At 41.3% G+C, this 26,266-nt stretch overlaps 1 protein-coding gene across 1 annotated transcript; it reads left to right on the forward strand.

The window, feature by feature from the left end:
* Nucleotides 1-2,242: 2,242 nt before the first annotated feature.
* On the forward strand, nt 2,243-26,025 carry LOC108937331 (collagen alpha-6(VI) chain-like). Its single transcript, XM_029254141.1, has 38 exons — nt 2,243-2,348; nt 5,258-5,869; nt 6,693-7,256; nt 7,832-8,362; nt 8,501-9,079; nt 10,117-10,689; nt 11,282-11,655; nt 12,236-12,314; nt 13,411-13,568; nt 13,953-14,042; nt 14,383-14,436; nt 14,734-14,805; nt 15,674-15,700; nt 16,671-16,715; nt 16,812-16,865; nt 17,020-17,082; nt 17,333-17,398; nt 17,775-17,828; nt 17,913-17,948; nt 18,113-18,175; nt 18,269-18,331; nt 18,903-18,965; nt 19,406-19,468; nt 19,648-19,698; nt 20,552-20,587; nt 20,674-20,736; nt 20,897-20,959; nt 21,121-21,156; nt 21,240-21,276; nt 21,375-21,383; nt 21,508-21,885; nt 22,274-22,428; nt 22,873-22,960; nt 23,397-24,059; nt 24,369-24,438; nt 24,529-24,905; nt 25,006-25,179; nt 25,859-26,025. Exons 1-38 carry the CDS (start codon nt 2,243-2,245, stop codon nt 25,867-25,869), a joined length of 6,600 nt encoding a protein of 2,199 aa, XP_029109974.1. The 3' UTR covers nt 25,870-26,025.
* The last annotated feature ends 241 nt before the right edge of the window (nt 26,026-26,266 follow it).

The raw sequence follows: 26,266 nt of genomic DNA on the forward strand, positions 1-26,266 counted from the left end.
AACTAGTCTCACTGTGGATGTTTAACAAAATGGAGGTTGAGAGTTCTTGATGACGGCAAGGCGTGATGGTCGAAGATGGTTCATGCGTATTTAACACATTTCTGAGCTTAACAGTAGTACCAATAAACTTGAACCATATTCATTTCCTCTGCACTGTTGCTGCAGGTCTGTGCTGTTATTCAAATTTGTCTAAGTTCTCAACCAACCTTTAGTATTATGATACTTTAAAAATACTGTAACACTCTAGAGAGAGCTGGGGGAAGTGTGACAAATACCACACGAAGAAATTTTGACACTATCATTACAAAACACAGAGTGAATACAAAGCCAAATAGCTGTGTATGCCTTCTCTCTGGTGGGTCTGGGGTTCGAGTCCCACTTGGGGTGCCTTGCGATTGACTGGCGTCCCGTCCTGGGTGTGTGTGTCCCCTCCCCCTCTGGCCTTGCACCCTGTGTTGCCGGGTTAGGCTCCGGCTCACCGCAACCCCGCTTGGGACAAGAGTTTCAGTCAATGTGTGTGTGTGTGTGTGTCTGTTATCTGTGTATAGCTATAAAAGATGAATTGTCAGAACTGCATTTGTCACAAAAACTGCAAAATTATTTTAGAAAAGGGGAAAACATTGAAAATTAAGATGGTACATTCCAAATAACCCAACCCAAAGGTCGCCCATCGGGGTAGAAGGACACAACAGGACAATTGGCAAGAACCAAAAGACAGTGTCCTTGACTGAATCAATACCTCAGTGACCCAATAAAGCAAAAACTGCATGGGGAAAAAGAAAACGTAAACTGCAATGATGAGTTAACACTGATGATGAATTATGGTCATCATCAAATACAAATCATACATATAGAAAATTCATATTTATATAGGACATGACAAATAGGACAATTGTATAGGAACTGGTCCAGACAGGCCAGAGTAGAAGTCCAGTCTGGGTAGGAGGTGCTTGACTACTGCATCTAAGGCACCACTAAGGTCATCAAGCAAAAGTTCACCAGAATTTACTCTATCAGAGGTTGAGCGAAAAACTATTAAAAACTCTGGTTGTGTGCCATGGCGAGGAGGGAAAGAACACTAAAATATGTCGTGGATCTCTGCAGTTCTGAGGCTCCTACTTCTTCAAGAAGGTTGACCAGAACTTTAAGGGCTGAGGCAGTTTCAGAGTTGGCGTGTAATGTACGTATTCACAGAGTCTCCCAGAGACACAACCTGAGGACATTCCTTCCACTGGCAGGCAGTGTGTGACTTGTACCACAGTCAACAGGGTAAGTCTGTGTTTACACTGCCGAGTGTATATTACATTACAGACAGAATAAAGCACAATTCCTACGAGACAGTTGTGTGAAAGAGTGAGTGAGCAGCTGTTTGAAAGAACAACCAAGCCCTGGAGCCCTGGACTGACTGAGTGAGTAAGTACACTCCTTACTATTTAATAAGATGAGAAATAAGAATCATGGCAGAGGAAGCTATTGGCTTATATTTCGCAATACATTTTTAATTAAAATCCTACAACAAGCATAGAAAAGAGTTGGGCTATTTTGATTTGGTGCCCTAGTTTGTGATCGTACTACAATGAAAAAAGTTTTAATTGGTCAAAGAGTATAGACGCCACCTCTAAAATTCAGTGCTGAACAGTACATGATATACTGTACATAACGATTTTTACGCAAGGTACTCTTACATTTAACACACCAACATGAGTGTGCACTGGCATCACAGCGATCTGTTCGGCTTTTCTGTTGTGCGGACTTTGTATGGTCTCATTATTTTGTCCCAAGTTTGTTCTCGGTGCTCCACTTCACAATTCGGATCTAAATTGTCATTTCGTGTGTGAATCAATGAATGTACATTTACTTATGTAACCTACTATTGTTTATCCATTTATACAGTTGGGTAATTTTTGTATAAATTTAGGATGAGTAGCTCAATCAAGGGTAATAGAGCAAGAGGTGGGATTCGAACCTGTCTTTCAAGTACAGAGTGGCAGCCCTAATTGCTATGCCGCCTGCTGCCCATGTCTCTGCATTTACTGTATGTCTAAAGTTTTATATGTTTTGTATATGTATATGTATTATATATACATATGTCTTATGTATTAATTTCATTTAATCATTAATATTTAACATAATTGTACTGATGCAATGATATTATATGCTTGTAATTGTAAATATTTCTTTATATGGTCATACATATATTTATTTGTATACACCTGGGTGCACACAATTTTGTATATTCTACATGTTGCAAATTCCCCAGTCCCAGTTACACTCAGAGGTGGAGTTGCACCAACGCTCCACTTCTCCTGCATCGGGGGTCAAGCAGTCTCCAGCCTGGGGTTTCCTCGGTAAGTGGCAAGGTAGGTCCCTGGGGCGGCTCTCTCTGAGCAGAATTGCTGACTAGGAGGTGCCGACTCCCCCCACTGAGAATCCCTGGAGCTCCAAGCCCATCGTCTGGTCGGCGTGTGGCACGGCCAGGGTATCAAACCGCAGTCGTAGGACTCACCGTGTGCCACATGCTTTTACCCTGAGAGTCAAGCCTAGCGAGGAGGGAGACAAAAACACAGGTTAAATCCAATACCCTCACGGTGCTCAGAGCCTCTCTGTTGTTATTTAAAGTACAACCAGTGAAGGTGACTGGAAAAGAGCATCGATTCTTCTGTCAGTTGAAAATTGGTGCCCTTACACTTCTCAGAGTATTTGTCAAAATTAATTTTACATTTAAGATTTCTTGAGATATTAGTCACTGTATTGTAAAGTTACAGTAAATAAAACGATGAATGAAATTAAAATAAAACACTCCACTAATTACAGTAAGCATTGAAACACCTGAGAACAGGAGCCTTTGCACAATGTATGTGTTGTAGGTCAAATAATGTGAATATAGTTGCCAGATCAAGTGCTCAGAACAGTAAAATCTTATCACAGCACAACAAGCTCAAATGTGATTTTTTTCATTACATCAAAGGGTGCAAACCCATTTACTGAATATCATAAAAGCTCACTGAAGACGTCAAAAAGAACAGACCAGCTGACTATTACTAATCCATCTTTATATACCTGGAAATGAGCACATACCTTTATAATGTAGAAAAACCCATGGATCATCAGATAACTCACCATAACCACAATTATTAGTCCTGACTAACACTCAGTTGGGAGACACATTATATACTGTTTTTGCTTTGTAATGAAACGTGGGGCTCACTGAACACCAATGGCAGTGTCCAAGCTGGAAAGGGACCCACCAGCTGGATTATGTTGTGTACTATTTCCCTGTATGTTTGTCATGCTCATCATGGCACATATTGCTTCTCCTCCAAGGGTTACAAGCGCAAATGAATTTGAAAGAGCCACTAGCCTCTTTTGTGTAATCCGAATGTAAATGTTTTGGTTAATAAGTCTGCAACTGTCAGTTCCAATCCCAGGGTACACCATTTATTGACACTACTTTTGGAAAGAATGACATACTTTCGTGGTATTCCTTTGGAGATTTACTTCAGTTAGACAAGAACTCCGTCTTGACACATCTTGAATGTTGAGAGGGATTCAGCAGCTGTGAGAAACAGAGGGAGCTCATTTAACCACAACAGAGGTAGAACCAAAGAGCTGGTGGAAAGCACAATCTTAAACGTACCTGAAGTAGTTTGAAGAAGTTGGCCTTGAGTTCAACAGAAATGGAAACGCCTTCATTGGCATCTGAAGATCCACCTTATGCATGATTTTCAGGAAGGCCACACTGTAGGTTTGGATCACAAGCATGTCTTTACTTTTCAGCCAGGTAGGCTCATCAGAGAATCTCTGACTGTATTCTCCAAAATCTTTTATCCCTGACACGTTTCTTTCTTTTACAGAGTTGAGGAAGGCTGAATCCACTCAAAAATGGGGCTCCTTGTGAGGCTCTTTTGTCTTTTATGTTTAGCATGCCTGTCTGCCCACTCCCAAGAATCAGGTAATGTATTTAATGTATGTAAGGTGTGAAAAACATCCTTTAAGTTCATCTTTAACGTTATCATCGTACAGTGCAATTGCTCAAGTGAAAACTGCAGGATTGGACATGGTACAGTGTAAATCCTACAGTTTTCACCTGAGCAATTCCACATTTGGCACAAGGTCATTCATGTGCTAAAGCGTGTTTATTTCACATGAATGACTCAGTGGTACAAAAATGTTTCATACTGTTATTTGTATTCCTCTGTTAAAAATACGGTCGATGGATTCTCTGCCTTTCCCTTGTTATACAATATGAGTTGAAATAATAATCTGAGACAACCAGAAAAGGCCTTCAAAGGTGGAGACAATGGTCAAAAAACTCTATCAGAGTGATGTTACATTTTTTATTGGTTTTATGAACAGCACAGGGACACAGCAACATACTGTTAAAGACAGTACACTGAGAAACTGCAAATCTGTCCACATATAGTATATATAGCGAGGACTCAGGGTCAAAATCTTACAATATATTACAGGTATGATGATGTTGCACTTTCTAATAACTCCCAGAAGGGTAAGCAGACATTCCAGAATTCCTCAGAATTGTCATGCAGGTCAAAAGTCAGGTTTTCAAGTAGAAGAAATTTAACCATTATTTTTAATATTCTAAAGAACATTGTGTTTGTATAAACAGTACTGTGCAAAAGTTTCAGGCACTTGGGTAAAAAAGCTATAAAGTGACAATGCTTCCAAAAATAACACTCTTAATGAATAAACTTCTTACAAAGCTTAGTAACCATCCATCGTCAACAACCACTTGGCACGGCAGACTTGGCTGGGTCCCACCCTCTGGCGGGTCTGGGGTTTGAGCCCTGCTTGGGGTGCCTTGCAATGGACTGGTGTCCCATCCTGGGTGTGTCCCCTTCCTCTCCAGCCTTGCACCCTGTGTTGCCGGGCTAAGCTCTGGTTCGCGGCGACCCCGCTTGCGATAAGTGGTTTCAGACTCTGTGTGTGTGTGTGTGTGTGTGTGTGTGTGTGTGTGTGTGTGTGTGTGTGTGTGTGTGTGTATTTTCCTTCTTTAATGACATACAAAACCCTTACTATAATACTGTAACTTTTTGCAAAAGGAATGCTTGGAAATCTAAAATATGTTCTTTGCCATTGACACTAATGTAGAAGACATTAAGTAACCGTCTAAAACAAATATTTTTGTGACACATCTAAGTGCTTAAGGCTTCTGCACAGTACCGTATGTATATAAATGGAACATTTTATATATACCCCATACAAAAGTACAAATCTAATACGGCATTTTTCCCCACAGGTTGTGGCAAAAAGGCAAAATTTGATCTCATGTTCTTCGTCCATTATTCAAAAGGAAAATTACAACATTTTAAAGATTTCATTAAAAATGTTGTCAGCGATTTTAATTTTGAGGAATTCAACATGAAAATTGGGCTTGCATTCATACCCCCACAGAAAGGTGGTTTCAACCTCGACAATATCAGCAGGGAAGAGATTCTGAGGAAAATAGAGTCAGTGGAGCCCAGAGCAACTGACGCACCCAGCGAGACCCCTTTGCCGGTCTTCCTTCGGAGAGCAGATCAGTACTTTAGAAACAGCAGTGGAGGAAGGCCAGGCGAGAGCGTGCCCCAGATTGCGGTCTTCCTTACTGATTATATTGGAAATCAAACGTATAAGAACTCTGCCATAAACCTTCATCTTGCTGGCATCACGGTGTACACGGTGTATGTCGGAACAGAAGACTCATCACAACTGTTTTACGTAGCCTCTTACCCAAGTGAAGAGACGTCTCTGCAAGTCCGCTCCTACCAGGATCTCAGTTCACTCCCACAAACCCTAAAGGGCAGAATATGCTACAATCTCACTCACAAAGACGAGGACTACTGGAAGCTGAGAAAACTGGTAGAAAAAAGTAAGATTTATTCATGCTTTTTTAGGTGAATAAAAATAATCCCTTGTCAACTTGGTTAGGAAGTAAGAAAGAGGTCAGGCATTTTTTGTTATTTATGTTTTTATCATAAAGGACTGGTTTTCTGCAATGAATCTAAATGCAGCAGACCTTTGATAATATAATGCGGTAAGATGTCATCCTGCTGCATTAGACTACAGAAAACGGAGGGTGAATACATTGTATAGTGTATATAGTTACTACAGAATGATGCAGACTATATCCTAAGCAGCATTAAAGTGAGTGAGTTGTCAGACCACTAAAGCCATGTGTTCATTTGCCACATTTATGAAATTCTTAATCATTCATATCATGGAACGATAGTGATGATGTGGTGCAACGAGTACTGGCACCATTTGGCCCTTCAAACCATTGAAATATGGAATGGACATATGGATATATGAATAATTGGTGGGAGGGTATGAGGATTTGTCTATCCTGTGTTTTATGCACCTACTCGATCAATGAACCTTGGTGCAGCAAGTGGTAGGTAACAAACTGGGTTTGCTTGAGACATTCATGTCTGCAGCTATGTCTCCTTCTCTTAATGTAATGCATAAATTGTACTTTTGCTGAGATGTACGTCGCTTTGGACAAAAGCATCTGCTACATGAATAAATGTAAATGTAAATGGATATATGGATGTAAGCAGAGGGCATCTGATAGCGGTTAGAGCTGTTATTTTTGGGTCTGAAATTTACTACTTTGAATCCCACCTCCAGCTGTCAGACTCCTGAGTAAGGTAGTTACCCTACATCTGTTAATCTGTGTTTACTTTCTCTTTCAGGCTGTTCTAAGCACATGAAAGCAGACATCTACTTCCTGATTGATGGCTCTGAGAGTGTTTCAGATGAAGAATTTAATAAAATAAAAGTATTTGTGAATGACACAGTACAGTTTTTCCCAGTGAGACCCCAGGGTGTCCGCTTTGGAGTTGTGCAGTATGCAAATGAAACTAAATCTGAAATCGTTTTAGGAGAGTACAGCAATAGACGTGACTTAAGATGTCATATTCACTACACTACAAGGATGACAGGTAACACCGATATTGGCAAAGGTCTCAGAGACACTTATACTAGACTTAAATCCATGAAGAGGCCAAACACACCCCAATATCTTGTGGTATTGATGGATTACACAAAGGATGGCAACCACGATGAGAAACAGGGTGTGCCGACAGCGGTCATGGCCGACCTGCAGGAACAGAATGTCATTGTATACGCCATCTCGGATGACATGGACTTCTTGGATGAAATGACAGCTGACCCTGAAGCACAGAAACATTTGAGCAGCTTTGCATTTCTAAAGAATATTGAGCTTCAACTGGCTCAAAACATTTGCAAATCAGCAGGTACGTGCTCAATTAAGGAAGGTTGTTCACTTTTCAGGGGGTGCGGTGGCGCAGTGGGCTTGGCCGGGTCCTGCTCTCTGGTGGGTCTGAGGTTGGAGTCCTTGCTTGGGATGCCTTGCGATGGACTGGCGTCCCGTCCTGAGTGTGTCCCATCCTCCTCCAGCATTTAGGCTCTGGCTTGCTGTGACCCCGCTTGGGATGAGTGGTTTCAGACTCTGTGTGTGCGTGTGTGTGTGTGTGTGTTCAATTTTCTCATTGAGATTTATTGAAAAGCATTGTCTGTAATTTTCAAATGTTATTGATAGGATAGGGTAATACTTTATTGATTGCTGGGAGGAAATTCACACAGCTCAAAGTAGAATAAATAACAGCAAACCACAATAAAAATGGAAAAACTACATTGTAGTATACTTACCATATGACATGTAAAACAGACTCGCAGGATATATAGATTGAAAAAAATTGTAGTCAAGAGCTGTTAATATTGTTGACGTTAGTCAGGAAATGCTGTGTAATGATGAGTGTGATCTGTATCACAGCTGGATTTTTTACCGTTATGCTGTTTTCTCTTTTAGCTTTACAAAGCACTGAAGCTGATGTCATCCTCTTACTGGCCAGCTCGGGCATCTCCTCTTACACATATGACCAGATGAAGAGATTTTTGAAGGCCTTCGTTGACAGCATTGATCCAGAGAAAAGCCGCGTTCGCGTTGGTGTGGTGCAGTATAGCAACACAGTGCGTGAGGAGTTCAGTTTGGCGACAAAGCTAGACAGAAAGGCCTATCACCAGGCGATCGATAACATGAGGGAGATGCAAGGCAGTACTCTTACAGGAAAGGCTTTGCGCTCTGTTCTCAAGCTTTTTCGCACTGCAGCGGGCAACCAAGAGAAGGTCCTTGTGGTGATCGCGGACGAGCCATCCCAGGACTCCTTGTCTCAGCCCATTGTAGACCTGCGTGGTTCCGGGATTGACATTTATGCTGTTAGGACATCAGACACGGACCACAGCCAGCTGAAAGACATAACTGGAACGGATAAAAAAATCTTTTACGTGCACAATAATTTTTCCGATGTAGCGAATGCTTTGAAGGACAAAATTCAGCTGGGTAAGCCAAATATTTATTGAGGTTATTATATCAATTTTACCAATAATCAATCAATACTCTTTCAATGTGTCATTTATGACAAGGCTGGCCTGATCCATTTTCAAATTTCAGTTGACTGAAATCTCTTTTTTTTCCCAGAGTGCTTGAACCAAGATATCGCTGACATCGTATTTGTGGTGGATGTGTCAAGCGGCATTGGGAGTGAGGAGTTCAAGACAATGAAAAACTTTATGATTTCGGTGGTGAACAACTTTGACATCGGGGATGACAATGTGCGCGTCGGGGTCACCTTGTTCGGGGAGAATGTGCTAGAAGCTTTTGGTTTGTCTTCATACGGAGATATTCGTTCACTGGAGGCAGCTATAAGAAACCTGAACCCAAGCGGAATTCGTCGTAATTCAAGGAGCACAAGTAAAGCAATCGAGTTTTCCAAAGGCCTGCTTTCAGACTCCCGAGGGGGTCGCCAGCGAAGCAGTATCCCCCAGTTCCTCATCACAATCGTCCACAAAGACACCTCCGACCGAAACAGGCTGCCAGCTGTGTGCGACAACGTCCGCGCTTCCGGAATCCACACCCTGGCCGTTGGAATAGTTTACCAAAACGTGGAGGACCTCGGAATCATCGGAGGGTCGGACAGCAGATATTTCTCTGTAAATGCATTTCAAAACCTCAAACATGTGTCGAGGAGAGTCACTCAAGCAATCTGCAGCGTGCCATGTAAGATATTCTTCAGAAGGTCCCATCTTCAAAACGCTAATACTCTGACCAGAAAACTGTGCCTCTTACCTAATGTACAAGCGTGGATATTTCTGAAATCGGAAACAATAATTCTACTTACTTCAGGCCAATGTGACATAATTGATTCTTAAACTTGCACACCTGATCAGTTTTACCTCTTTTCTCTATTTACACCTTAGATTCTGTATGGCCGACTTGTACAAAATACAGGTTTGCCTCGTTTTCTTTGATGAGAACAGACATTTCATACAAAGGAGACTTTTCGCTTCAGAATAAAGTTTATTTCAGAAAGGACTGCAGCTCCTCGGAAGTGAATTACACTAGTTAAACGAAGGGAACCTGTATTTGGAATGAATAAACATGAAAAATATAATAAGTAGGGTCAGTGCACACAACACGTCGGCAACAGAAGACGTTCCGTGAAGGCAGACAAAATGGCGCGTGTGTGTGAAGCGCGGGAAAACGCTCTCCTCCGTTTATTGCTTCTCTTTCATTTATTGTATGAGTAGTGTATTTGATGACTTCATATCTTTATTCCTGAATGTTGTAGTGATAAAATAATACACGAATGACTGTATTTCGGGATATGTTTTAAGATGCTGTACGAACATTAGCTAAACACGTCAAAATGCCGTAATAATGGCGGAAACCAACAGTACTGAGGCAGCGTTTTCTTGAACGCCATTTATAATTATAAAAGTTGCCAATTTTTAATGGAAAAAAAAGGTTCCGTTTAAATCGGATTTTTTTAAAAAAAAAAACTTTACGTGTCAAGTTAACACGTTGGACTGCAGATTTAGCGATGTATCTGGAAGGCAATAAGGTCGCAGCGAAAAAAAGCGAAGTACAGCATAACAACATGATGAACCCTGTGTTAGTTATAATGAGTGAATATCATGAGGGAACATTTTTTTTATCTTAGTTCTTTATGGGTATTGAGGGGTGTAATTATTGTGTTTTTGCGCTTTACTGTCTTATGTTTCTTCTTTTTTTTTTTTTTTTTTTTTTCGTTGCAGACTGCAACACGACTCTCGTGGACGTCGTCTTCCTCATCGACGGCTCCGAAAGCATATCTGAGGAAAATTTCGAGCGGGAGAAAAATTTTGTTAAAAGCGTCGTGCAGCACTTAAGCGCTTACGAGAGCGTGCGGGTCGGGTTAGCTCAGTTCAGCTCCGACTGCGTCGTCTATTTCAAACTGCGCTCCTTTTACCCCCGGTCAGAGTTCTACGACGCGATCGGCGGAATCGAGCAGGAATACGCTGGTACGAAGCTACTGAACGCGCTCGTGGTTTCGAGGAGCTTCTTTACTCCAGATCAGAAACGAGACTCGGTCGTTCCGCGCCTCATCGTGATGACCGACGGCATCGACAAACGGGACCCCCAGGCCGCGATCGCACAGGCAGCGAAGGACCTGCGCGATGAGGACGGAGTGGACGTTTTGGTCGTGGCAGTGGGCGACGAAATCAACGCGCTCACTTTGAATCGCATTGCCGGAGATCCGTCCAACGTGATCAGAGTGGCATCGCATGCGGACCTCGGAGAAATTGTGCCGAGGGTGGTGCGAGCGGTGTGCGACAGCCCCCAGTGCAGTGAGTGTCCTGCATCGTGACCTCCTTCGTAAACATCCTGATCCGCACTAAAGTGGTACCTGTGCAAGTACATTTATTTATTTAGCAGATGCTTTTCTCCAAAGCAACTTCCGATGAACTGTATGTAGTGTTGCCAGCCCACACACGCTTATTCACGGTGGTGACTTACACTGCTAGATACACTACTTACACTGGGTCACTCATCCATACATCAGTGGAACACACTCTCTCACTCACACTATGGGGGAACCTGAACAGCATGTCTTTGGACTGTGGGAGGAAACCAGAGCACCCAGAGGAAACCTCCACAGGCACGGGGAGAGCATGCAAACTTCACACAGACTGAGCAGAGATCGAACCCACGTTCTCTTACACCACCCAGGCGCCGTGAGACAGCAGCGCTACTCGCTGTGCCACCATGTGCAATAAGTCTATTTCATTTTTCCTCATGGGCACGGCTAGCTGACTTGTACTAAGTGGTTCCATCGCATACAGAACCTTGCTGCTTCAGTGTTGTATGATGTATGAGTGATTAATATGGATTTATTGTATGTGTTCATTGCTCATCTACACCTTATGTTCACTTCTAAAGATGTAACACCATCGCCCCCTCCTCCATTGCTCCATGAGTGCCTGCTGGACATCGCTGTGGGTGTAGATGTTGGAGGGATGCCAGGCGAGCTTTTGATGCTCTACCACCACCAGCTGAGTGAAAACTTCCTGCCAGCTCTTCGGGAGATTGCCGCTCTCAGGATGACCGGCTGCGGGTCAAACATTTCCGTGCGCTTCGGTTTCCACGTGGCCAATACAGAGCCTCCTTATGAGACTCCGTTCGAGGCCTTGAGCGACGATGTTGTGCAAAGACTGCAGAGGAGCGTGATAGGGCACTCTGCACCTCTAGATGGACAATACCTGCTGTCGTTTCTGGAGATGTTTAGGAAGTACTCTAACAGCACTCACGTGCAGGTAAAAATCTTTCACTCACTGCTTGTCCTGGATAGGGTGACAGAAGTTCAGAGCCTATCCTGGAATGAGAGGGCACAAGGCTCAGGGGTACAACTTGGATGGAACACTAGTCCATGTCAGGGTAGCCACACAGACATGCACACACTCGCTCTCAATAATCAATTTAGATTGATTAAAAACTTCTAAAACTGCTAAAAACTTTTTTTTTTTTTTTTTGTGGTTGATAAACTATATCTTTCCCTTGTTTAATGGGATCCTGTACAAGGAAAGGTGAGAGAGAGGGCTACATATGATGATCAACAGTTGCTATCTGTAAAGAGTGTCAGCTGCATTAACAGTGAAAACCTGATTTTACAAGACAGTTATTAGATTTAGTGCTTGAAATGCTTTTAATTATTTGGCACATGGTAACATGACAAAAACGTTTGATAGATTGTTATTCAATCAAGAATTCATAATTTGTGTAAATAATGATCTTTTTATAATTCTCATAAGGCAAATAGAATATCTGAGGCTCATTGTTCTTCTAATGTGATAAATTAAGGTTCCTGGGTATAACAGTGCTATGTGCTTTGTATAGGCCATACTGATCTTCACAGATGGGCTCGATGCCAGCATGACTGAACTGAAGGCTGCATCTGATTCTCTTAGACAGAACGGTAAAGAGAAATGTTGTCATTTCAGTTAAATTTTTAAGTTCACCTACCGCTGTCTTTTTTACACTAACAGTAAGGGTACTGTGCAAAAGTATTTTGTGTCTTCAGTGAAAAGGAGTTTTTCATGTTTGCTGTTTTACAACACACAGTAGATTAAATTGGGCTTTTTTGACACTGATCAGCAGAAAAATACCTTTATACCAAAAAGAATTGATATTTTTACAAATTAAAGTAATTTTTTACAAAGTAATGGAACATCATGTTGTTTGCACTCTAGTTTCTGACTTAAAGTAGTGAATTCTTACTGCCTTAACACCTTAGACCCAAGGCTGCAAACGTGGTACATTGACAGTGAAAATTTAGCAAATTTTTTTTTAAGTAATATTTTGAGGCAACAATATGAACAAAGTGCTGTTTTATGTTGCTCCACTGTAATTGGCTATATAAAGATATTTACTTTTCAGCCTAAATTTGAGGCAGACTTGAGATGTGGACTGAGTTCAGAAAACGCTGCTAAAATATCATTTGTTGGTAGAGTGGGGAAAAAAAATTGCAAATATTTCATTGCAGAAATATCTACACCTTTTAGATTCCTCAAGAGAATCTGTGATTTGTAGCCTTGCCACCCAGTAATCATGACTGTTTGAACTGTCCTTCAAGAGAACAACCTTAGCTACTGAATCTAGAAATTACACCAACTGTCCATCGATGGCATCATGGTGAAAGATTCTGTGCTTTCAACTAAAATTGCATTGCAGCTCTCAGATATTTTGCAGTGAATTCTATACATTTACCTTTGATGCATTTTGATAAAAAGTGTTTCTGGTTATCATTCTAAAACTGCAACAAATAGACCTATTTCATATTTTTATATTTATATAAATTGTATCCCAGCTCTCAGATATTCTGCAATTAATTCTATACATTTACCTTTTAAACATTTCAATAAATGTATTTCTGGTTATCATTGTAAAACTGCCATAAGTTGACCTAGTATTTCATATTTTCATATTTATATATTTAATTTTGCTTGGATTTTACAAGGAAGGGAAGGAGGTCCTCAAATTCAATTAAGTGAATCTGTGTCTTCTCTACGTAGGAGTGCAGGGTCTCATCACTGTGGCTCTGGAGGGGACGTCCCAGGAAGCCATACAGCAGCTGCACACCATTGAATTTGGTCCGTTTGGGACGGAGGCATGTTGCAAGGCCCAGCTGCTTATCGGGAATACAGCTGCTGGTGAATTACATTCTGCGTTTGTAAGTAATTCTGTAACCGTAACTCAGCTGTTCCATTATATTTTTTCATTACATTGCAATTAATTATTCATCATCTACCTGCGGAACCCACATTTGCAATAATATATAATGTGTTTAACATTATCCAGCACCTTCTCAAAAAAAAAAACAACAGGTATGTTGTTTAGGCAAGAGACACTACGTGACTGCATGGTGAGAGCAGCTGCTCTCAAAATACAGGACAAATGCCTGCACAAAGTTCTGGGAAATGCTGTGTAATGGCCTCAGTTCCACATAATCCTGACTGTTTCCTTCTTAAGTTGAACTTCCTCGGTGTTCCTCTCTGTAAAAGATGAAGCAGGAACAAGGAGAACATTGGTAATTAGTGGCCATCTGTCCATTCAGATCACCTTCTCAGAAGAACTGTGCTGCAGGTGTTGCGTATGTGTCGGCCCACCTGGACCCAAAGGGAGACCTGGAACACGTGGCATGGCGGTACATTTTGAGCCTTATATTTTGTTTGTTTATTTCAGTTTCTTTTATGCCTGTCAGAAGCTTTTTTTGTAGTTGCCAACAAGGTTTTATTGTTTGCCCCCACTTTGGTCCTTCCAGCTGATGTTAACCTTGTCTTTTAAACTCTTATGTGGTTATAATTGAATCACATTTTCAAAATATCTCTGTGTGGGGGAGAGAGAAATTCTGGCCTGCTTGCCCATAAAAACCCCAGCACCCCCTTCCCCCGATCAGAGCATATTTCACTATTGAGAAGAAGCAGTCACACTACATCTGTGTCCTAAGCCGTGCTCACATTGCCACCATCTGTGTCTCACCACAGGGAGACAAAGGACAGAAAGGAGCCCTTGGACACACAGGAGATGATGGCCCAGTGGTATGTCAGTTAGCTTGTTCTTTGGGAAAAATGATTAACATTGTCATATCCTTTACAGTGGCAGATTGCTTTTAATGGAAATTTTCCAGTAAGGCAAATAAGTGGAAGTGGCTAAAAATAGACTTAAGGCACATACTTTTTGCCTTTTATGGCATATATAAACCAGTGTTGTCACTTGTCAGATATGTGTAAGTGAAAATGAGCACTGTTTTCTGGTTCCATGTAGCAGCAATATTGTGATTTGAGGTGGATAAGCAGAGGGAAGTCCAGTGACACTTGTCTCTGCTTCTGTCTCAGGGCAGCCCAGGACATCCTGGAGAGGATGGCATACCAGGCTATAAGGGATGTGATGGACCCAGAGGTCAAAAGGTAAAAAAAAAAAAAAAAAAAATTTTTTTTTTTTCTTTGTGTATTAGTGTGAATTGAGATGTTCCTCTACGACTCAGTAACTTGGGAATTACATAGTTAGTACAGCGGTTGCTACTGCAGGACCTGAGTTTGAATCCCTCCTCCTTGTGTAGTATCCTTCATCAAGGCCCTTACTCTAAATTTATGCAGTAAAAATTACCCAGTTTTGTCAATGGATAAATAGCTGTAAGTAGCTGAATGCTGTAAGTTGCTCTGGTAAAGGCTTCCAGTAAAATAATATACAAGTAAAAGTTATAATGAACTCTGATCATATCGCAGTACTGAACTGCTTGGGGTAAGAATAATTCTTAAGGCCCTCCATCTGTGTAACTTAACTCTGAACCAGCAAATTAAGAAATTGTTTCTGGTAATTAATAACAGAAATAGACAGGTGTGGAAGAGGGTAACAGTAAACCACTTCCTTCTTTACTGGGCTGCTCTGTATTAGACACACACTGCCAAATGTGGCTAATGTCAACTAGGTGTGTGGGAGATATTCAGGACACCTTTAATACCATAGCATCCTCAGGAAGACAAGCTCTTCTGAGCTCGTACAACAGAAAAGTGTCATTGAGGGTCATGTGCTACAGTGGTAAGTTTCAACACAGTACAGTATGGTTCTTATGTAGAGCACATTTATAACCAGAACTCCTGCTGTGTGTACTTGGGTATCTGTAAACAGAGTGGAATGATGCATCATTTATATACAAAGGAATGCCGTTTTGTGTAAAATGCACAAACTGACATGTTAAATATTTGTGTGCTCCACCCTACTGTACAGGGAAGATTTTGTTTTAATGTAAAAGTTCTGTTTTGTGCTCTTTTACAGGGTAACAGAGGTTTCTTGGGAGATAAGGTAAATACTTCAGTGCTCAACATGTACTTTTTGCAAGAATATTTATTGTTTTTATGGTATCTGCAAGTATGAATACAATATGTGGGCTCACGTCAGTATTTTTATTTAAAATAATTCACATTTATACTGTAGATATTCATGTTGGCATCTATTTGTATTCATGCAAAAGAGGTGGTTAAAACATAATCAAAAAGTTTTTATGTAAATATTTTTACTATAAATAGTTTTAAAGGATTTGTTAGACCCTAATTTAAACTTATGGTTTATGATACAGTAGGACTGAATTTTATTCTGTGATTTCTCTGAAATTTGTTTTCCATCATAGCAGCGCTGTCCACAAAAACAATATTTTCTTACATGTCAAGGGCCAAAGTGCGCATAATCAAGCAAATATATTTCAAATATACATGTAGAACATCTGTTCTTGAAATCAGAATGATGACTGGCACATTGATTCTTGAATGGGACATATTAATACTTGCAGAACAACTGTTAGTTGTTTCAGTCCAACAAAAAACTTTTCTCTTAAAATTTGGTGTTTCCTTTGTGATATAAATGGACCACAAAATCATGCCTTTTTTTTTTTTTTTTTAAATTCGCATCCTTCTTTCAGCAACTTAGCAGTAACCCTGTCTGCCATCAGTGTTCTTCAAGGTTGTACACAGAGTAGTAGTATTCCAACAAATGTTTCCCAGAAACTTTGTTTTCCAGTAAGATGTTGGAAAAACAGACTTTTGATGTCTCTCTCTCTTGATCTGGAGCTGGCTTTTGTCTCATTTTTACATTTACATGGAAAATCTGCTAAAACATTTGTTGAATACAAATTCAAAAAGATAACTACATTCTGTGTGTTGGGCTTTTTTTAAGCAACTATTCTTTTGGTTGTTGTGTTGTTGTTTCCTGGAACAACAAAGCCTGATCACCTCTGTATCATCATATGCTGAAAAAGTAAAGGGTTATGCTTTTCCAGGGTGAGAATGGAGCTGATGGATGGGATGGTGTACAAGGTTGGCAGGTATTGGACTCCTCTGTTTGCAACACTAAAACACAAAATGTATCAGAGATATTAATTTTGAATACAGGGATTGATGCTACATTGACATCTCCTTAGGGAGATGATGGAACCCATGGCCCGAAGGGACTGAAAGGTGATCCTGGCAATCAGGTAAATTTCTGTTACATGTAATGGAAAGTTGCTTGGAGGGGAACTAAAATTCCATTTCAGTCTAAAGCACCCAGAATGTCCATACACTCTTGATATTTTGGCTTGAAATTACCTCTCAGTTCACTAGTGAAACTGTGCTTTCCCTGTGTTTTAGGGAGAAAGAGGACCTCAAGGCCCACAGGGGGAGATTGGAAAAAAGGGATTTCCAGGAGACCCAGTAAGTGCAAATACTTATCTTTAAAAGTCTTTTCTTATCCTAAAGGCACTCTTGACCATTCCCAAAAACAAAACTGGCACAGTTTTCTTGGCTTTTGGCGTTAAGTTTAGGAAAGTCTGAAATCTGTGTAGCAAGTGTAATTATTATAGCATAGTTAAGAATATGGTCCCAGAATTGTTTGCGCATTTGTGCATATGTGAGACTCTTGGCTCCAGTGAGGAACTCTGAGTAAAGTGTCACCACCCTCCAGGGCCCACCTGGGTTGGACAACATTAATGAGGGAGAAAAGGGGGACAGAGGCTTCCCTGGACCTGAGGTTAGTAATACTGTTAACACTACAGCTTGCACTGAGCTGTTTGGAAGCTTCTTACATCACATAATATTTATACATTTGGTAGATGCCTTTCTTCAAAACGCACAACTCGGTTTACACAAGTACATCATTGACAGACAGATTTAGATGCAGATGCACAATGATCAAAGCTTGCTTGTTTGATGAAATTATTATACTGATACACATCACTCAATTAGCTGCATATAAAAATGAGAAATATCTACAACAGCTTCCTCAACTGGCTCGAGGGCAAAACCAAGTATTGCACTACGCCATTCATAGTCTAAAATCTAATTCATGCATGATTTTAAAAGGTAGGTAATTTTTTGAGTTTTTTTTTTTTTAAATCTCTCCCAAGGGTGATCCTGGACCAATTGGGTCAGATGGAGAAAATGGTGACCCAGGAAGTAAAGTAAGTCACGCATCTTCCTTGCGGTGTTGCTCTTTAAAATGCAACAGTGATTCTCACCCATTTGTTCACTTAATTTCCTTTTAGGGAAGGAGTGGCCGAAGAGGACACCCTGGATTTCAGGCATGTTGTAATCAAGTGTCCTTTGAGTTAAACAAATCTCGGCAATCAACAAGCTGCTATATAACACTATTACTTCGGTATTACGTCACTCTGTCAGTTCTTCTCCTCAAGCTAAGGAAAAGAAAGTAAATAAAATCAATATGTGTTTCTTGGCCTTCCTTTAGGGTTCTAAAGGAAATGATGGTGCAGGTGGTTTGCCAGGCGAGATTGGACCGAGAGGCATACAGGTTTGTTTAGCTTCCCAGTCATGTCTGGTTCCACCTTTACGGTATGAGACAGCATGAGAATCCAGTGGCACAGTGTTATTCTTTGTTCTTCAGGGCCCTCGTGGATTAGCTGGTGAAAAGGGGAACCCCGGAGAGCCTGGTCACAAAGGTCCACAGGTTCGTGTAAGCTAATGATGCCTGCAGTTTGCCTGTTCACTGTTGCTGTATTTGGAGCAGTTGGTTTAGCCATTTGTCATTACATTTCCATTTTTTTTTTTTTTTTTATTTAGCATATGCTTTTCTCCAAAGCAACTTCCAGTTAACTATGTAGTGTTATCAGCTCACACACCTTATTCACCAAGGTGACTTACACTGCTGGATACACTACTTACAATGAGTCACTCATCCATACATCAGTGGAACATACTGCCTCTATCACTCACACACTATGGGGGAACCTGAACAGCATGTCTTTGCACTGTGGGAGGAAACCCACACAAACATGGGGAGAACATGCAAACTCCACACAGACTGAGCAGGGATCAAACCCACATCCTCTTGTACTACCCGGGAGCTGTGAGACAGCAGCGCTACTCGCTGTGCTACCGTGCCACCCATTAGAAGTATATCTTTCGTATTAAATGATGATATGTGAAAAATAATGTAATGGTTTAATTATTTGTCACTGAACAATCTAAGATTAACAAATGTTTGACCCCTTAAGCTTTGTTTTGTGGCATAAATAAAGGGCTCTCACGGAGATCCAGGCATCCAGGGAATCGGGGGCAGTCCAGGAAGACGAGGTGTAAAGGTGAGGTGGGCATAGCAGTGATAATCTTGTGTACTAATGATGAAATTGTGATATGTGGGATTTAAAATAATGGACAGATACTTTATTCATCGTAAAAGAAGCTGCCATAAGTAACACTCTGTAGCCTGCCAACTGGTCAGAATGATAATGAAAATAATCTACAATACCACTGTGAGCAGTAATTGTATGTACTGATATTTGTCTGCTTAGCAGACATTTTTACCTGAAGAAACCTGTAAAGAAATATCTTACGGCTGCACATATGCTCGCATGTTTAAGTTCAACCATTCTTTTCCTGGATCAGCAACCATCTGGTTGCAAGTGAAGTTCCGTAAACACTACGCCATCTGCTGTTTTTTGTCGCAGTTTTTGCTGTATTTCCCTTAAAATTGTAAAAAATGGAGTTTAAAAAAACTTGACATCTCTTCTGCATTCTTAAGGGTCAGCCTGGAAATACAGGTGACAAAGGACAAAATGGAGAACAAGGATTTAGGGGACCCCCAGTGAGTATGATCTGTCTGTTAACTCTAAATTTACTCATCTGTAGCCATTTTTCATCTTTTGACATCTGTTTGACTTGGACTCTGCACGTCTTTAAAGTCTTAAGTGTTAATGATACACAGAATAGTTATGTAATGGCGTGGGTGTGTGCGAGCAAGTTCACATTGATTAATGCCCGTAGGGTAGCGACGGTTATGAAGCTTATGGACTCCCAGGGCCAAAAGGAATAAAAGTAAGTATTTGGAGACAGCGCATCAGCCTTTCTACAGTCTTCTGTATGCCTCCATTTTCATGTTTTGAAATGGTTTGTACATGTCCTGAAAAGCCTGGAAAGTCGGGAGAAATAAATATAGCAAAATCCAGTACTGAAATACCCTTGAATTAAATTGAAAAAGTTACTTAAAAGCAGTGCTGTGGAGTCGGAAGCAGTTATTGGGTTACTGGAGTCGGTAAAAATGTACCGACTCCAACTAAATGTACCGTATATGCCAGCGTCCAAGTCGATTCAGCGTAACAGTCAACCCCCAAAAATTAGAGGTGAAATATAGATTTAGGCTTATATTTGCTGCATAAGTCGACCCCTAAAATAATGTACTAATTTTGGACAGTACTATGGAGTCGGAGTCAGAAACAATTATTGGGTTCCTGGAGTTGGAGTCAAAGGTTTTGTGTACTGACTCCACAGCTCTGCTTAAGTCATTGAAAATATTATTGTGAGTTTGTATAATCTTTTTATTCCATGATGTAATACACTCTTATAGCAGATTCTGTTTTTTCCCAGTATTGTATTTACATGCCCTCATGTTCTCTGTATAAACATGTAGCGTCACTGACTGAGCATGCGCACAACATAATTCAGATAGCCAGCACTAACAAGTCGTTAGTGTAATAGTCTACTAGACTAACTGTACAATGGTAAGTATCTGCAATGTATTTCTAGAAATGAATACAATGAATTGTGAATATTTTTTTAACTTGGAATTTGAAAACAAGTACCGTGAACAATCTCTGGTTTTCAGCTGTTGTGCATTTTTCTCAGTACAGTTAATGCCCTGACTAACGACAATGTTTCGCCTTGAAAATAGGGTGCCGTGGGCAACAGTGGTCCAGCGGGAATTCAGGTACTTACAACTGTGTGACTGAGTACACTGGTCAGCAGCACTGACTTACAACCCTATATCCTAAACTAGAGCTGTTCCTTGTTCAGGGTGAGCCTGGGGAAAAAGGACCTGACGGAGACAGGGGACCCAAGGGCATTCGTGGGGCACTGGTACTGTTGCATCGGGCATTTGTTTTATAGTTTGATTTTATTTATCTAAGTGCACATGAACACTTCCGCTGAGGGAAAGGCTACAAGGACCTGTATTAACTACTATCCTGTCTGCTGCTGTATTTCTGTAATATCATGTCTCTGAGGGTTCTTTTCACAGGGTCTAATGGGACCAAAGGGTGCAGATGGAGAGCCTGGTGACCCGGGTTATAAAGGGCGCAGGGTAAGAGTTCATTCTAACATGGTATGCTAATACGGAAAGCATAGGAAGTCCATGCAGTGAGACTCCGGAGATGTTGAACTGCTGAAGATACAGCTGGTCAGAGCTGTAGGGTCTACCTTACTGAGGAAAAACTAAGTGAAATTTTTATCTTTGTTTTTCAGGGTCCAAAAGGTGCACGGGGAAGCCAGGAGCACAGCGTATGTATTAGCACCAATGTTCAATATCACAGCTGAGTCTTATCAGGCTCCATCACTCGATTCTCTGTTTTATTTACGTGTAGGACTGTGATCTTTTGGATTTAGTACGCAAGAACTGCGGTAGGTATTTTTTTTTATTACAAATTAACAAAAGTTTGTTTTGTAAGTATTCAGTGATTCTCATGAATAATATTTGCTTTTTTGGTGCTCTTTTGCAGCATGCCAGGGTAAGGCTTCTGTCTGATCTTGTGTCCTAAGGAGCTGATCTACATATATCCTCTGTCATCATAAATGATAGAGTGTTTGACGGGACGTGTTGTTCTACTCTTGTGCTGATCATTCTTGGTTCAGGCTGCCGTGAGTGTCCGCTATATCCACTGGACTTAGTGATCGCCTATGACATGTCAGACGAAGTGCTGAATTTCCAGCTCAACATCATGAAGGACCTTATTGTGAAAATCGTGAATGAAACGCACATCAGCGAGAGCACTTGTCCGACGGGGGCTCGCGTGGCAGTTGTGTCCTTCTCCGGCAGCGCAAAGAGGATCATAGGCTTCACTGACTATCACACAAAGAAGAAGCTGCTGCAGCTAGTGGAGCACAAAGTTGTGTACGAGAGGGGTGGCGGCCCTCGCAACTTGGGCGAAGCCATGAGGTATACCACAAGGCACGTGTTCAAAAGGACCAGAGGCGGAAAGAACATGAAAAAGATGGCCATCTTCCTGACAAGTACGAGAACACGTCGCAGAAGTGACAAGGGGTGACAAAACATACTATATTTAGACCAAATCAGGGGTCATGAAATGTCTGAAGAGTGGTTTGGGAATTTTTGATCTCAAACATTATCCATAGCATATATTCTTTTTTTTTAAATTCTTCTTACGGGGGAGGTTAGACGGTGAAGGGATGACAAAGTTAATGAGAGGTTAAAGTATATAAACAGATAAAGCCAGTGGGTGTATGAGTGAATGAAAGTATGTTATGGTGAAACTGCTTGGAGCCTATAATAAACAGGACTCAATACTGGTGATTCTAATATTACTTGGTCTAAGGATGAATGAAATTCCATTATGTGCTACTGAACTTTTGTTTTCTTGGAAATGCTGTTTTGTTCAAGGAATGTCTATGGGAAGAGGAGACTTTGCAACAATCTCTGCTCTGGAAGAAAATGACGTGTTGTTGACAGCAGCAATGGAGATGCATGCCAATCTCATTACTCCTGTCATCGTTACCACAATCCCACCTGATCCCGAGCTCTTGAATGCTTTCTCAGTAAGCTGAACCCCTCGTGTTTCTGAGCAGAAACATCCTTAATTATTGCTTTGTCTATGGGATGATCTGTATGTAGACAATGAAAACTGAGTGAAAACTTTGAGCAATATGAAACACATCTAAACATGACTGACAAGCACACACTCTGAAATAGTGTTCCACCTCCATCTCCCGAAGAGCCTAATGCTTTCCTTCTCACAGTGAGGGAATGCATGAACATATTCCACAAAGGACTGAAGCTGATGGAAAGTTTGATCCTGCTCTACGAGTTATCCAATGTTTATATGTTGTTTGTTTCTTTAACAATACTTTGTCCCCTTCATATCTACTGAATGCCTAAACATAGGTAAAAAGCAGAGATTACTGTCATGACTGTTGGCTTTGGATATTTTAACTACCAATTTTTTTAATTATATATATTTTTTTTTTTTGGAATTCAAAAAGCACTTTCCCGGGCCACATGAAATCATAAGTGACTTCACCAATGTAGACCAGATATTGGCAAGACTGACAACATGTTTCTTGTGTTATGGTAAGTGTGCAGCAGGAATATTTTTGGGAACAGGAGAATCAAAGTATTAAATTGATAATTTTCACATAGAATTGATTGAAATTATACTCAACAAACTGAGTACAAGAACAAAATTAAAGATACCAAAAACAGATTTACATTTCACTGATGCTTTTTCTCCAAAATGACTTGCAGTATAACTGTCAGCAAATGTTTACCCATTTATACAACTGAGTAATTTCTGTGATAATTTATCGGATGGATCTTAATCAAGGGTACATGAGAGGGATTGAAACCTGCAGCCTCTGAGTAAAAAGGTGGCAGTTCCAAACAACACTACACCATCTAGCCACCCCGAAAGAAAAAAAACATTCCATTATTGTGCTGTTTTTATTTCCATCTGTAGAATACAGGTTTCATTACTGAACTCACTGATTCCCATCTTCTTTTCCAACAGATCCCTGCCATCCAGACCAAAGGTGTGCCTCAACACTGCCTTCCCCTGTGCACCTGGACGCTGATGTCCTCTTCCTCCTGGACAGCTCTCGGGATGTCAGCAAGGCCGAGTACGAACAAGCGCGCCTCTTCCTCTATGGCATGGTGGATCGGTTTGGAACCCGCGGCAGCTCTTCAGCGCCCATAACTGGAGCGAGACTCGCCCTTGTCCAGCAAGGGGCCCACATAGGCAGGGGAGGGGATCCTGTGCACGTGGAGTTTGACTTCCAGTACAGAGGCACAAAGGAGGACATGAAAGAGTACATCAAGCGGTCTATGCACCAGCTCCGAGGAACCTCCGCCTGGGGCCCAGCTCTGGAGTATGTCATGGGAAGCCTGTTTGCTAAGCAGTCCAGGCCTGGAAGCAAAAAGGTCATTTTCAACCTCCTGGCTGGTGCCAGTGACCCCCAGGAGCAGGGATTGCTGAAAAAGGTGGCACTGAAGGCCAAATGCAGTGGATACATCCTCTTCACTTTGGCCTTAGGACCAGAGGTGTCGGACAGCGAGATTGATGCCCTTTCATGCCCCCCAGTCAGCACTCACTCCTGTCAGCTTGACAAGCCAGGTGCTTCTGATGCAGAGTACGCCATACGCTTCGCAGAGACCTTCTTCAGGCTACTGATAAGTAAGTAGTAGTAATTGAGAGAAACCAGCTATCATAAAGGTGATAATCCTGGTTATTTTTGACAGATTTACCAGCCGAACACAGAAATTGAAACATTCAATTTTTCCAAAACACATTACATTTGTTCACGTAGCTGACGCTATTCTCCAAAGTGCCTTACAGTGTTAATCTGCTTACAATTACTTACCCATTTATACACCTGGATATTTTTTCTGCTGAAGCAATGTAGGGTATGTTAAGCCATTAAACATGCACAAGGCTGAGTACATTATGAAGTTATAAGCTTCATCTCCTTCGTGTCATCGTCAGAGACGCCTCTTGGCAATCAATGTGCGAGTCCTCCTGGTGGCTGCGAATGGGTTCAAGCTGAGGAATCAAGGTAACCTTGCAGTACAAGTACAGTATGAGATGTTTGGCTGTTTATTGATCTATTTCTTTTTGATAGTACAATGTTAACATGTTTTCCAAGGATCAGCATCCAGTTGGACAGTCTTCGTGTGCAGGGCGCAGCAGATCTGAAACATCTCAGAGATGAAGCAGTCATCCCTGTCCGAACAAAGCTCGAGTCTCCTGTGGAGAAAATTCAGCTGTCCTTGCTGGACACTTATCAGTCGGACAGCCCTCTCAGAGCGAGCTCAGTTAAGGCTCAGTTAGCTCATCCTCAAGACTATGCTCATCGATCTGGCTTTGATGGTGTAGAGAACATTACCCTAAAAAGAACTGCTGCCGAAACGCTCGACAGTGTCCAGGAGAAACCAGAAAAATATGAGAAGCCGAGAGCTGGTGGGCATTTCTCACAGAGTATTTCAGCTGACGTCAAGGGTAAACTGCTCTCAGGAACTTTAGGTGAGCCTCTCGTTCCTGTCCAGCTCATGCTCCACTTTTTTTATGAGCAAATGAACATCATTCATCATACAACTGTGTTCTTGCCGTTGTTTGGCTCCAGTGCGCTGCCTGCAGAGCAAGGACTACGGTAGAGTATGCAGCGAGTCCCAGGGTGTTCGCTGGTACTTCAACAAGCAGACAAAGCACTGTGCCGTATTCTGGTACCGTGGATGTGGTGGCAACGGGAACCGGTTTGGAAGCCAGGCAGCCTGCCGGCAACACTGCGCAACTCAGGGTGAGTCTAGTGCCTTTTCATCACCCAAGCTCTTTTGTGACAAGTGCACATCTCGAGACGAGACAGCATAATAATGGTAGATTTTAAGCATTAATCAAAACTGCTGCTTACATTGTACACTTGGAAGCATATCTGTCAAATTTTGTCAGTTTTTAAACAGAACCATAATGTTCTCCCGAGGCCAAAAATTATCTTCAAATTTCATTAAATTGGGCATTTACTTCAATAGTTAAGGTTAGTTATGAATATTATAAGGGATATAAAATGGCCCTTCATTAATTACTTTATAATACTGTCTACCTTTTATTCACCTATTAAGTATCATACACTCAAGCAAACACATTTGTATTCATTCAACCTTTAATGCAAAAAGCAAGAGTAAAGACAATAGAAATAAACAGTCCCAACAGGGCCATGATCACTGATATGTGAAAGTAGAAAGCAAGGACTAATGGCTGAGAATGCAGGGGAAGACAAGTGTAGAGTGGTTGTGCTGCTTGGCTGGCACCAGGAGCTTGAAGTCCAAATTCATAAATGAAAAATGTCTCATGAGACAAAGTGGGAGTGTTAAGAAGGTCCTTGCAAAGTCTATTTTAACTGTTCAAGCAAGACTGCACTATGTTGCTAACACTGTGTAATGCTGATTACCTTTTTCCATCTGTGTGATTTGCGTTCCAAGGGGCCCCCTGAATGCTTCCACAACCACTTGTGTTAATTGGACCCCATCGCAGATGATCAGCACAAACAGATCCCATCAGCGTCGGACAGAGTGCTCAACAGGGGGTCAAAAGTCCCCATGGTGTAGAACATATAGCGTGTGTTACAGCTTTGCTGGCCTTCCCGTTTCCATTAAACTGAAGTCGTTTGATTCACATAGTCCCTCTTCTTAGGTATTATTCGTGTAGGAGTTTAGTCAGCAATATTATTTACCCATCCTTGTCCATCACGTTGTTTCCATTTTGATTTAGTCCTGTCTTTTTCAGAATACAGTACCAAGAGACATGTAACATTTTCATTCAACATTAACATTTGTTTAGTGTATAAGTTTTAGCCTTTTGCAACAGTATAACTGGGAAAAGGACTCTAC

Source organism: Scleropages formosus, chromosome 8 (assembly GCF_900964775.1).
Source record: "Scleropages formosus chromosome 8, fSclFor1.1, whole genome shotgun sequence".
In the NCBI taxonomy this organism is placed as follows: Eukaryota; Metazoa; Chordata; class Actinopteri; order Osteoglossiformes; family Osteoglossidae; genus Scleropages; species Scleropages formosus.

What these genes read in the sequence shown, in the direction of transcription:
- LOC108937331 (XM_029254141.1), top strand. Translation starts at nt 2,243, where the DNA reads ATGTTGCAAATTCCCCAGTCCCAGTTACACTCAGAGGTGGAGTTGCAC. An exon ending in CTAACAGCACTCACGTGCAG is followed by an intron (nt 11,656 to 12,235) that starts GTAAAAATCTTT and finishes TGCTTTGTATAG; the next exon opens with GCCATACTGATCTTCACAGA. An exon ending in GTGAATTACATTCTGCGTTT is followed by an intron (nt 13,569 to 13,952) that starts GTAAGTAATTCT and finishes CTGTCCATTCAG; the next exon opens with ATCACCTTCTCAGAAGAACT.